Source organism: Lineus longissimus, chromosome 3 (genome assembly GCF_910592395.1).
Source record: "Lineus longissimus chromosome 3, tnLinLong1.2, whole genome shotgun sequence".
Taxonomy (NCBI): Eukaryota; Metazoa; Nemertea; class Pilidiophora; order Heteronemertea; family Lineidae; genus Lineus; species Lineus longissimus.
In genome coordinates this window covers 6,833,249-6,847,279 of record NC_088310.1, presented here as the reverse complement: position 1 = coordinate 6,847,279, position 14,031 = coordinate 6,833,249, and the positions used below count along the sequence as shown (strand labels likewise).

General features: G+C 41.8%; 1 protein-coding gene across 1 annotated transcript; it reads right to left on the bottom strand.

Annotated features, from left to right (window-relative positions):
• Positions 1-3,565: 3,565 nt before the first annotated feature.
• LOC135485603 (serine palmitoyltransferase 2-like) lies at positions 3,566-14,017 on the bottom strand. The gene is made up of 12 exons (XM_064767812.1): positions 13,870-14,017; positions 13,301-13,474; positions 12,625-12,779; positions 11,695-11,840; positions 11,181-11,305; positions 10,822-10,915; positions 10,334-10,659; positions 9,972-10,098; positions 9,511-9,646; positions 9,207-9,336; positions 8,906-9,016; positions 3,566-8,619 (listed from the first exon to the last, which is right to left on the bottom strand). Exons 1-12 carry the CDS (start codon positions 13,990-13,992, stop codon positions 8,593-8,595), a joined length of 1,674 nt encoding a protein of 557 aa, XP_064623882.1. The 5' UTR covers positions 13,993-14,017; the 3' UTR covers positions 3,566-8,592.
• Between the last annotated feature and the right edge of the window lie 14 nt (positions 14,018-14,031).

Here is a 14,031-nt window from a genome sequence, read left to right as displayed (position 1 = left end):
AGGCCATCACCACGACAGACAATGGCACATCGACAATCTCTTAATCAGAATCATCGAACTGGGGTCCTCAATTGCCTGTGAATTAGGTTTCAATGGAAACCACATTCACATGGCAGGTCTTTGTTGATTTCCTGCGGGAGCGCCCTCGGACCACTCCCACCCCCACCCCCATTTCCCGCAAAAGCCCGCCTATCGGCACTCCCCAAATTGGCCACAAGAAAGTCCCAAACCGTCCATTCAACCCTTTCACATGTTTTCAAACAGAACATCAAGGCCATCCCCGCCAGAGACAATGGCACATCACGAGTTTTCCCGTCGAGCAACATCAAGGCCATCCCCGCCAGAGACAATGGCAGATCACGAGTCTTCCCGTCGAGCAACATCGAGGCAATCCCCGCCAGAGACAATGGCAGATCACGAATCTTCCCGTCGAGCAACATCGAGGCAATCCCCGCCAGAGACAATGGCACATCGACAGCCTCCACGTCAGAAACACCAAGGTCATCACCACGACAGACAATGGCTCATCGACAGTCCCCATGTCAGAAACGCCAAAGCCATCCCTTCCAAAGACGATGGCACATCAACATTCTCCCCTTCAGACACATCAAGAACATCCCAACCAGAGACGATGGGACATCGATAGTCTCATTCAAAACCATCAAGACCATCCCCACTACTGTACAGAAACAGGCACATTGACACCAAGGTAAAAAACACCAAGGCAATCCCCACCAGAGAGGATTGCACATCGGCAGTTTTTCCGTTAGAAACACCAAGGCCATCCCGGCCAAAGACGAAAGCACATCAAGAGTCTTCCCGTGGAGAAACACCAAGGCCATCACAGCCAGAGACAATGGCACTATATCGACAGCCATTCCGGCCAGGGACATGCCACATCACAGTCTCCTCGCCAGTTAGAGAAACAACACCAAGGCCGCCCGCAGGCCGCCCCCTCCCGAGACAACGGGACATTTACTGTCTCCCCGTCAGAAACACCAACGACATCCCGGCAAAAGTCAGTTGCACATCGACAGCCCCCCCGTCAGAAGCATCAATGCCATCCTGCCTAAACAATGGCACATCTAGGTTCTTTGCACCGAACAATACCATGACCATCCCGGCAAGAGACGAAGGTATATCGACAGCCTTCCAGTCAAAAACAACAAGGTCATTTCCGCCAGAGACAATCGCATTCCAGCAATCTCCCCGACGCATAACACAAACGCAATCCCGACCAGAGACAGTGGCACATCGGCAGTCCCGAAATAAGTACTTTCAAGCCCATCCCCTCCACAGACACTGGCTCATCGACGGTTTCAATATCAGAAACCTCAAGGCCACCCCAACCAGAAACAATGGTACAACGACAGTTTCTTATCAGAAACATCAAGGCCATCCCAAACAGAGACAATTGCACATCGACAGTCAACCCGTCAGGTCAAAAGGCCATGCCGGCAAACGACAATGACACACCGCAGTCTCCCCGCCGAGAAACACCTAACCACCTCTCCGCCCTCCCAGAGACAACGGCACGTTTCTACAGTCTTCCTGTCAGAAACACCAAGGCCATCCTCACACTAGACGATGTCACATTGCCAGTCTCCAAGTCCGAAATAACGAAGTCATCCGCGTCAGAGACATTGGCACATCGAAAGTCACTCCATCAGATCAAATGAGGGCCATCACGCCAAAGACAACGGCACATTGACAGTGTCCCCGTCAGAAACACAAAGGTCGTCCCTGTCAGAGACAAGGGTACATCAGCAGTTCCCGTCGAGAACCGACCAGAGACGATGGCACATCGACAGTGTCCCCGTGGCGATGGCACATCGACAGTCTCTTGTCAGAAATATCAAGGCCATTTGCACCAGAGACAGTGTTACATCGATGGTCTAACGCCTCCGTCCGAAACATCAAGACCATCCCACGCCATAAACTGCAGAGGTAATGGCACATAGACAGTGTCCCCGTCAGAAATACCAAAGCCATCTCCACCAGAGAATGGAACAACGGCAGTCTCCTCCTCAAGAAACACCAAAGCCATCCCGGCCAGAGCAGTGACATATCGGCTGTGTTCCCGTTAGAAACATCAAGGACATCCCCACCAGAGACAATGGCCATTGGCAGTCTCCCCGACGAGAAACACCAAGGACATCTCCACCAAGAGACAGTGTCACATTGGCAGTGTCACATCGACAGTCTTCCCGTCGAGGAAAAACATCAAGGCCATTCCGCAAAGGACAATGGCACATCGACAGTGTCCCCGTCAGAAACATCGAGGCCATCACATCCACAGACGATGGCAGACAAGGAGACTGTCTTTCTGGTGAATATAGCCTTAGTACTTCTGACGGGGAGTCTGTCGACTGCATGAATATCTCTGGCCGTGATAGCCTTAGTGTTATTGACGGGGAGACAGTCGATGTATCATTGTGCCATTGTCTCTGGTGAAGATGGCCTTGGTTTATCAGACAAGGAGCTAGACCGTTGATCTGCCGTTGCCTTTGGCGGGATGGCCCTCACAGTTCTTCCGGTGAGCCGGGCTTTTGGTCTGCCACCGCACTCAACCGGCGATGACCTGGATGTTTCTGACATGAAGACTGCCGATGTGACACTGTCTCTGGTGGGGATGGTCTTGATGTTTCTCGACAAGGAGGAGACTGTCGATGTGCCGTCGTCTCTGGCGTGATGGCTTTCATGGTTTGGGTGGAGAGGCTGTCGATGTGCCATTGTATCTGATGCGGATGGCCTTGTTGTTTCGGACTTGGATATTTGCATTAATGTTTTGGACGAGGACGCTCTCTTGGATGTCGGTATTTCTGAAGGCGAGACTGTCGATGTCCCTTTGCCTCTGGCGGGGCTGGAGTATGTGTTTCTGACGGGGACACTGTCGGTGTGTCGTTGTCTCGAGGGGGGACAGCCATGGTGCAGTTTCTGTGGATGGGCCATCGTCTCTGGCGGGGATGGCCTTGGTGTTTCTCGACGGGAAGACTGTCGATGTGCCATTGTGTCAGGCCGGGATGGCCTTGATGTTTCTTACGGGGCTAGTGCTGATGGAATGGGATGGCGTTGATGTTTCTTTGGGAGACTGTGATGGAAGGCCTTGGTGTTTCTGACAAGAGACTGTCGCCTCTGGCGAGGAGAGCTTTGATATTGGTGGCGTTTCTTGACGGGGAAACTGCCGAAGTACAATTGTCTCTGGCCGGGATGGCCTTGCTGTTTCGGACGGGAAGACTGTCGATGTGTCACCATCTTCGTTGGGAATGGCCTTGATGCTTCGGTCAAGAGATTGTCATTGTGCCATCATCTCTTGTTGGGTTGCCCTTGATGATTCTGACATGGAGAGTGTAGATGTGCCAACGTCAGAGGTGGGATGAGCTTGATGGAGTGATGGCCGATGTGTCACCCTCTCTGGCAGAGATGGCCTTGGTGTTTCTTGATGGAAACACTGAGAGACTACTGTCAATGGCCCTTTCAATGCCACAACGACAGCAACACACAATCTGCTACATGTCTCTACCCATCAGAGTCACAGGCACACAAAGGACCAAAGAAATTGCAATTCTAAACATCAGAAATTTATTAGATAGCTACCACAATCTCTAAGCACTAAACTGGTTTTTACAGCATTTCTCGTGTTAGCTAAAGGATAGAATAACTGAATGCATAGCAGTGTGCAAAGCTGTCACAAAACACGTGAACATTGCCATTTTCCGTGAAAAAATATGGGTGAATATTTCAATGCCATAACTCATCTTGCAAAATCTACATTATCAAGTTAATAAACAGATGACAAAGCTATCAGTCCGCAGGGTAGAAAATTGGCATCTTGCTATTTCTAGGACCTTGGTACATAAAATGACCACTGTGCTTGCTCTTTATCAAAACAGCAGACTGAGAATGATAACTCCTAAACACATTTTAGAAGCCATCCAGTATGTGTATGCATAGCTTTTTGGGCCAGAGAAACATCTGTACCACGGACATTGATTGGTGTTTGACAAAAATAAAACCAATCTCCTATCACTGTGCATATACACACTTGAACAGCACATGCTTTGCTGTACAATCTCTTAGTTATAATTGATGAGTCCAGATGCAAAGACTAATACATGTAATTGCCAATATGAAAAAATGAGATGATTGTGGTAATACCAAGACACAACTCCTTATGGGCCAGGTCACCCAAAGGACCATGGAAAATCGACTTGAGATGCTAGAGGGGAGAGGACTAAGGCACGTGCCTGAGTCACTACTCTCCTGGTGTTGAAGGCAAGGCAAGGCATTTCGCATCTAAATTTTTCAATTTTTACCACAATAACCTATCTTTAAATCTATTTACAATGAGCTATTTACAATGAGCTATTTATAAATGTAGATTTACCAACAAAACTGTGAACTCCAGACATTTTAGCAAAATCTTCATCCAATAACACTTCAAAGACTTCAGCGAGCAAATGGTTTTAAGAAAGATAAAACAGACACTTCACATTGAGCACCTACTCTGAAAATATTTGGCTCGCACAAATATTAGGGTTTACAATACACTAAAAATCTACAAATATATACATGTATCTTATTCAAAAAGCAAACGGTTTAAAATTGAACTTTCATAAACTCAACACACAATTCTTTCCTCGGAACAGGGTCAACCAAAGTATTGAAAATAGAAGATATCTACATGTGCTTCTTATTAACATTGGACGAAGTGAGAAGATTTAGCAAAGGAACTGAAACATGCAGTGCTCAGGTGTCAGTCTCTAAATAAATTTAAGCTGTACCAGCTTTTTGGCTTCAATGAATTTCGAGACGATCCCAATTTGAACTTTTTTATTGACTCATCTGTGAATCATGTTCATCATCAATGTGTCATAAACAGATTCGATCATAACCCAGAAAAACCTTTCGTCTTCTCAATTTTATCAATCAAAGCCAGAGCAGGACTCAGTCAAATTAATAGATCGATTAACATTTGATGGGTTAGTGTTGCTACCAAAGGACGGAATATTTAATCAGATATCATACACCATCCATTTTGATGATTTTGACCCATCTTTATCAGAAAAAATCTCATCACAGAGAGTCAATGCAAGCTAGTTCTTAAAGGGAGACTATAGGTAGGAGCCACATGGGCCAGATTACGTTACATGAAGTCGCCAACAGATATCGCTCTCCCTTGTTCTCAAGTCACCTGGGCTATCTTCTGGAAAAGCCTGGACCCAAGGCTTCTCCCAATTATCACTCTGAAAACAACATTGGGCAATTTGCAACATCAAACAAACGCATGGAAAACTTATATTACACGATATGTACAGAACACAATAACAAACAGAAATTCATGACCTTTGAATTAAATACTAAAAGAATGGGATATGGTTACAATAATGATGTTCTTCTCTCAGACTCCTGTCGTTTAGAGTACATCATTGTTCATGTCAGAAGATTATATCACTGCCAAGTCCTGTGTATTACTGCCATTCAAATCATGACGTTATTCCCAATGAAATTTAAGTGATAATACATAGGTACGTACACACAAGGTCCCAACAATAATATGTTGTCTCACGTTGAATTGAAAGAACCAAGGGTAGGTGTGGGACCTTGCATGCTTTCTAGAAAAGACCAAATATTATACTTCACGGTTCTGAGCTATTTATGGCGCCTATATATGTCCTGAGATCTAACACAACGCGTCCAAGAAATTCTTGCTAAAGGGATTTTTATAAGATTTTTACAACATTTATAATACTGAGAGGATAAACTCAGCGGCAAGTACCTCCCCAACATCAATACCAGTCAATAGGTTAGATTAATAGATCAATAGATCAACCAATGCTTGTCAATACAGATTGGAGAAACCACACCCCGGTTGTTCTGTCACAATTATCTCATGGTGGAGAACATAATATATTTTTACAAGAGAAGTGGTACGTGTAACACTGAGGTATTTCAAAACTTAGAACTATTCGAGTTCCGTGAACTTATACATACATATGCAATTTTTGATACTACACATCTGGTAAATATTCTTCCTTGTTCTGATACGCATACTACATGTACATGTACACATCTGGTAAATATGATAGAGTCTCTTCATAGTTCTGATACGCATACTACATGTACATGTACACGTCTGGTAAATATGATAGAGCCTCTTCATTGTTGTGATACACATACTACATGTACATGTACACGTCTGGTAAATATGATAGAGCCTCTTCATTGTTGTGATACACATACTACATGTACATGTACACGTCTGGTAAATATGATAGAGCCTCTTCATTGTTGTGATACACATACTACATGTACATGTACACATCTGGTAAATACGAAAGAGTCTCTTCATAGTTCTGATACGCATACTACATGTACATGTACACATCTGGTAAATATGATAGAGCCTCTTCATTGTTGTGATACACATACTACATGTACATGTACACGTCTGGTAAATATGAAAGAGCCTCTTCATTGTTGTGATACACATACTACACTCCACGTTTACAACATTTTGTAAGCATGAGATCAACAGAAACGTGTGACGCTGATTGGACCTGTCACCTGGACAATTATATATTTCGTGGAATGATAGAAAGTAAATGTAAGGTGTTCATGAAAGACAAAAGATGCACATAATCAGTGGGTCTTGAAATAAAATGATCTTTGAGGATTATTCGCAGATTAACCTCAAAACAAATCATCATACAAGAACGGATGTAAAGTTCACAACTGTACTACAAAATCAGACAGATAACAAAGAATAAATTAGTCTTCAGTCTTCACTTTTAACATCCCAGTCCCATTAATTATACATTTATTGTAAGGACAATGTGACACTTTTTGACAATCGTCCAAAGTGCCCTTAGCTCTCAGCCGCAAATCTCGAAAGTCCTTAACCAATTTAACACAAAGGCCTTTACTATACATGCTGCCATTTTGATTATAAATGGTTGCACCAATCATTTGGTTCTGTTATAGGTTGAGTGAAATTGCCAAAAGCAGAATATTTACACATGGGCAAATACATGTTTACATGTTTGATATGTGCGTATTTACAAAATAAAAATCTTTTGATCAGAATAAATATGCAGTGTTCAGCAGGCTGTATTATGTAGCAAAGTGAAGCAGACGTAAGCATTTCATCGGATTAATCGCGACAGGGGTTAGGTCAGGAGCAGCAGTAGACAAAGTGCTCAGTAGCCGCGTAAAACTCTATTTAACATGTTTAAAGAGAATTTCGCACAGCCACCTTTTTCGCCCCACTTTTATGTTTTCAACGCCTACATGTATGAAAATATACCTCTAGTCAGCCAAACTCTCGATTATGTAGCATTGGATTCAGAAGCTCGTGTAACAAAATACTATAGAAATGAGTTATAGAGTCTACATTTGGGACAGGTTCATTCATGCCTGCTTTGACACAGACACAGGCATGGGAAACAAAGGGGCATTGTTAAGAGCAGACGATAATCCCTTCAACATGTTCAACTGTGGAGAAAACAGAAAGAAAGCATAAAATGCACTGCAAACCCTTTCTCATATTGAAAATACTATTGGCACTCTCTTAAATAATCAGTTGAAAAGACCTGAATTTGCTGCCAAAATATTTTGTTAGTGGAAATTAAAATCAGTAAAATAAGAAGCTTGCGAAGAATTATGGGTTTACAGTATGCCAATCCCTTGTTCTCCAGAACAAGTAAGATTACTATTTACAAATGTTGACACATTCCTCTATCTCAGAGCAGAATTGCCAACTAAGAGAAATTATCACATTAGTGCTTAATATAATACTAGTAATAATACTAGTAAAACTGATTACACTACATCAAGTATGTTTAATATATTGAATGCCCGCAACACATAACAAAGTCCACCGAGTCTGGGTATCAGGCCCTGGACCTGCCGATTCAGGGCCTAGGGCTTGTATCAGATGTAAGACCTGAATTGGCACTTTTAGAAATAAGGACAAAATATTTCACAGCTGTTCCCATTTCTGAATTATTAAAGCATGAAATCTGAAGTTTGGGCTCATCAGATAATACACAGTGATTACTGCGTTGCACCAAATGCCTCGCATTAGTCAATGACTTATGGTAGCACCCACCTCAAAGAAAACATGTTGTCTTCCACTCTGCATATTTCTACTTTGATGAAATCTGACTCCAGGTAATGTTATTGTATTGCCGAGGTATGTACTGGCCAGTGATGTGGCGATTGTCGATTGAATAATGATTGGTTTTGTTCAACCTTTTAACTTTCTTTGAGGCAAATGTCACCAGTAATTGTCACCAGTAGTTGTATGGAAATATAGTAGAGTCCCTTAATACTTAAATCTTAGCACATCTGTGTGTCACCAGAAAAAAAAGGAATAAATATTTTACTAAGTCAAGATCATTACCAAGTATGCATATAATAAATTATAGAAAATATATCACCAATCGTTTTACAAAAGAACTGATACTGTCTCTGTAAACATCATACTATCATGGAAGATTACGTTTGATAAAGTTAAATGTACTGGTTCGGTGTAGTGCTGGGTGTACATTGGTTCAGCTGTGAGCAACGATTTCTTGGTCTACTTCTGGCTCAGTTTGATCCGGACAGCTCTTTGGACTGGAAGATAAGATATAATAGAATAGAGTATATATTTCATTACGTTATAGTACAAGGCAGTCATATGGCCACAGGTGCCGGAATAAGTCGGTCCCAGTCGTAGTGATAACTTCTGTCTCCTGAACCATAATATTAAGTGCTCTTTCTATATATGTCACTATGAAGAGTATTCCACAGCCTAAGAGCACTTACAGACAAGACTCTGCCTTTCAATCTAATAGAATTCTTGAACCCAAAGAAAGAGCCCTCGTGTAGATCCTTTTCGAGAAAACAGGAAAATACTCACCAGATGAGCAGCAAAGAATCCTTTATCTGATTCCGAAAATCCAGGATCTTTTGGTTTGTTAGAGTACTTCAACTTCAACAAGTCACCAACTTCGCTGATAACCCCAAGTGCCTGGAATACAAAATGCAATATTGAAAGATTTGGCAAATTTCAAAACTGCAATTCTCCATTTATCTAGTAGAAGCAGGAAGTCCATCTCTAAATAAACATGGGGATTACTTCAATGCTTAGTCTCAATCTTCAGAAAAAATGGCTTAGAATGCAGTAGATCACAGAAGATCCATACAATGTTTCTACTCACAAAATCTAGACTCTCTTTAGTGTGGGCGGCCGATAAGCAGAAACGTGCCCTGGACTCGATAATGGGAGTGGCAGGAAATCCAACAACAACAGTCGCCAATCCTCGCTTGAGGGTCTCACGACCAAACGCACTGCAAGATGAAGAAATGACCTATTGTCAGCCTCAAGGGTGTCTTTAACAGAGCCCTTGGAACTAAACCTCAGGCCGATACCAGTACCTTTCAAATCATTCTTAAATGTAAAGTACCCCCTGACAAATTCTGAAGAAATCGGCATTTAACTCCTGATAAAATAGTTGTACTTACGCAATTTTGGCCGGCATGAATAACATCAAGGGTACGACAGGCGAATCTTTATTACCATAGATGATAAATCCCATCTCGTGAAGCCGTCGGCGGAAATACCGCGTGTTCCAGGCAAGCTGATCGATTCGTCTCTTACCTGAAACATATCGCAATATTATATTGAGGCAGAATCAACAGAGGAGGCACCAAATTGGTTGATGTCATTCGTGATATGCAGTCATAGCCTGCTGGTATGCTGTCAGCTCTGCGAGTCCAAGACCTGAATACTCCTCAGGCATCTTTTCAGGAAGAGGTCAGTTTACTCTCCGGACGCCTTTTCAGAGAGAGGTAAGTTTTTCAGGTGATTGCCCAAATGGACACAAGTCAATGGACAGATGATTTGTTTGAGCTTGCCGGGAAATAAAAAGAGGATATCGACGCCATCGCATCAGACTGGAAAAATCTTCTATCACAATGCCTACCCTCTCCGCTACCATCCTTTCCACTGATCATCCTCATGCTCGTGATGACCTGCTGTGCCACCGCTGGTGACATACTCGTCGCATAGATGGCGCTGTGTGAGTGGCTACGAAGATGATCAATGATTTTCTGAAATGAAAATACAAAAGGGTCAAAAACTTGAACCATCTGCATTATTGGATTAATTAGATATGGACCCCTCTTTGAAAATGTGCCGTCAAAAGCATGAAATATTTCAATTCTAATTCATTGGCAGGACATCTCTCAAGGACAACATTTTCTAGTCTCAATGCCTGTATATTAGAGAGGTTCGACAGTTAGTTCCAGACGGTATAGAACATATCTCAGTGAAGGCTATTTGTACCTTAGATCCAGCGATGTAGCCCCCAGATGCGCCAAAACTTTTGGTGAAAGTGCCCATCATAATATCGATATCCCTGGGATTAAGTCCAAAGTATTCAACAATGCCCCTTCCTGTTGGTCCACTGGCACCAATACTGTGCGCTTCGTCCAAGTAAATGTACGCCTTGTATTTTTTCTTCAATGCCACAACTTCTGGGAGTTTTACAATAGAGCCTTCCATGCTGTATATTCCTTCAACGACTATCAGGATTTTCTTCCATGGACGATGGGTACGAGGTTGACCATATATCACAGCTTCACGTAGACGGAACTCCAGATTTTTCATATCTGAAATTGAAACAGGATTTCTCAATTGTAGTAAACTCCAAGACATGTGTGTCAAGATACAGAATCAAAACACTGGCTTCATCTCTAACAAACAATATTGCAAGTACTACAGTGCGGTGAAAAGGCCGCTGGTAGGTCTATCGATCGTTTCAAAGTTCTTACCGTTATGTTTGAAAGTCTTGATTACAGCGTGGGACAATCTCGATCCGAGGACAAGAGATGCATGGTTCAATTCATCACTCAGGATAAGGCAACCCTGAAAGAGAACATAATTTTTTAGACCCAGGTCTACCAGTGGAGACGCACCAGTTTACACAGCTTCCTTATAAAAACGTGTTGTCAGCTGATGACTTTTTGTTAATGTGGATGTCTTTTTCATATCAAAAAAATTTTTGAGACAAGAAACTCCAAATCCATTTTCCATTATATACCACAGTGTAGTGTTGTTTCATAACAAATCCAATATTTGTTGAAACATTTATTTGGTTAAGAAGAAGAAGGCGTGGATGAAATCTACTCACCTGTCCAACTAGAGCTGGGAGGTTCATTGAATTGGTGGCAAAGCCCATGCCGAATGTAATGGCAGCCTCCTGATTGACGAATTCTGCAACCAATTCTTCAAGTTGCTGGTGAATGTCAACTGTGCCTGAAAGATCAGTAGTCAAAACTTACAGGGAGGCATCATTTCAAATTGCTCTTGTCTGAATCTTTATAGTTTATTTTGTGCCAAAATGACTTTAGTTGTTGTTTCATGAGAAAGAGAGTACTAATTACTAGTACTTCCCATCCTGAGGTCATCAAAGATATTTTGTAGGTCAGACTAGTCAGAAAATAACATTGTACTGCTGTGCAAAATGAACCAACACATTTGTTTTTCATCGATGTATGTAAGGACATATCATTTCCACTGGAAGTGTCACTTATAGCAGCCAAGAGCAATCACATGCCCATGGAAGGAAATGGGATTGGAAATGAGAGTCACATGCCTAGTCCCAAGACCAAGACAATGCAAGTTCTGGCCTGATTGTCACTTACCAATTTCCTGGCGAGCACTTGACACGCCCAGGCCAAACTTTTTGGTTGCTTCAATTGACTCATTGGCACATATCCCATGGTTTTCGGCAAATCCAAGGTAGTTGTAGGATCCCATGTTGAGGGCCTTGGTGCGCGACCCTGCAAACCTGTAAAACAAGCGTCTGTTATGTATTTCATTCATGTCATGTATCTGCAGTGAACAAGTCATTATGGTATGCCTTTCTAATGGTAAAAGGCCTCATGATTGATGATGGTGATGAGCTCTTAACATAGTTTGACTGAGGTTGGAGCTTCAGACTGCTTCAAATAAAACCTGGTAAATAGTATCCATGAGTATTCAATTCATGACTTTAGACAGACACAGGTGCAGTCCAATAAGGTTGAGTTTCAGGAAATCCTGTATTCCCCACCTCAACAAATGCTTCAAACAATAATTCTCAAAGATAAACATTATCCTACTCTACTTAATGTGGTGCAGATGGGACAGCTGTACTCATTCTAGAGACAAAGTGCACAGAATTTACCAACAGTTCGAGTAGGCCTATTGACGATCATTTACAAATACAGATTATAAAATCATAAGCTGAATTATTCATTCTTTACAGCAGCAGTGACTCTGACAGTGTATTAAAATTGGCATAATAGGTGTCATAGAATTGAATATGGAAATTTCCAGTAATTATTCCATTGTTATCTCAGTTCCCTGGATCCTTCAGAGAATCCCAGGCACACTGCTGGGTAATGTCAAGAAAAAAAATTCTATGTCAACTTCAGTGGCAAGTCCAATTGGACATTTCGTCAAGCCAATTCTAATATACTCAATGGAGCAAAATTAGCATGTAGCCCGGATTGCCCATATTAATAGAGACTAGTTCGAGTTTCATTTATTGATACAGTCAATCGACCGGGTGCTCATCACCAAATACGTACTCAAAATTCCATCCATAATCGGGGGATTTTCTATCCAGGAGCTCAATTTCTGCACCAGGCACGCTTCCAATTGGCCGGTTCCAACAATCTCGAATTCGGATGTACAAGTTTCGGGTGTAGAAACTTTCAAAGCTTTGATACAGCGGAACAAAACCCTGAAAATACAAAACTATACAATTGAAATTGCGTTATCATAGTGCATTTTAAGTTGATGCCACGAATGTTATGACCTCTTATTTGTAAGTTCAAAATTGATAAGATAAGACAATTGAGAAAAATACGCACATTTGCCAAATAAAATTTAGATCTAGCACCTATGTCAAGTACTCTAGTTTAGATATATATACATAAATGTAAAAACAGTGATTGTCTTTAATTAAAGTCTAAAAGGTCTAATATTTCTTCACTTGGAAGAATCAGGTGTAAGGTCTGTGAACCCTGACCCCACCCTGGTAGTAATTTGTACTTCAGACAGACTGGTCAATCTTTCATATGCGTAAAATGTCAGCAAACATAATACTAAACCTAGTAACAGATTGTATCACCAATGCCACAGTCAATAGTGGACAACGATAGTTCAAACACGATTATGTTAATGCAACACTGGCCATTGGATAGCAAAAAAAATACATGTATTATATCATCTCGCCTTTTATTTGTATTTCAACCAACTTACACACAATTTCTTATTTTCTTTCGCGGAATGTGTCTTTTCCAATCCCTTGTTCCTCATAAAATCTCTGATATGGCCAAACACGATGAGGAAGGCATAACCAATGTATGTGATGACAGCAACCCACAGCGGAGTCTCTTCAAAACTTTCATAGAATGAAGTTTGCCATGATTCTGCCTGAAATGAAAAAACAAACACAAACTTTTTCAATAAAGGTTAACACTAACAGATCTTTTTTTAATTTCAGGCTCAGACAGTACAGCACTTCTTAAATACATGTACACATAGGGATAATGGCATGCCCCAAATTAAAAAAGAACCATTTATGAAGATGGCGGGAGAATAATGGGTGAAGTATGACCAAACAAGCCAAGGCATGCAAAAAATCTGATGGAAATCAGAACACACATGTACAGGCCAACATACATAGGCATGTACGTGTGTACAGACCTAAATACATGTACATAGGCATGTACGTGTATTATGCAAGTACTTATATGACAACTCTTCAGCAAGTTTAGAGCGCCGACAGAGGAGTATTCTATATAATATTTTACAGAAATCGATGTTACCTTGTCCCCAGCATCTTTATTCACCACATGGCCATTGGTTACACCATTGTGGAACCCATTTTCCTTCACTTTACATGATTTTATTCCCCCGTTCAAAATTTTGTTTGCATCCCCGGCGGCCATGATGGCTTTTATCAGCCCTCGCTGTTTCTGAAACGAAGA

Bases quoted from the DNA above. Each gene is read 5' to 3' on its own strand.
- LOC135485603 (XM_064767812.1), bottom strand. From the start codon at position 13,992: ATGGCCGCCGGGGATGCAAACAAAATTTTGAACGGGGGAATAAAATCA. The intron at 13,475-13,869 runs GTAACATCGATT...TTTTCATTTCAG, and splicing joins ATAAAGATGCTGGGGACAAG to GCAGAATCATGGCAAACTTC. The intron at 10,916-11,180 runs GTGAGTAGATTT...GTTCTCTTTCAG, and splicing joins TCCCAGCTCTAGTTGGACAG to GGTTGCCTTATCCTGAGTGA.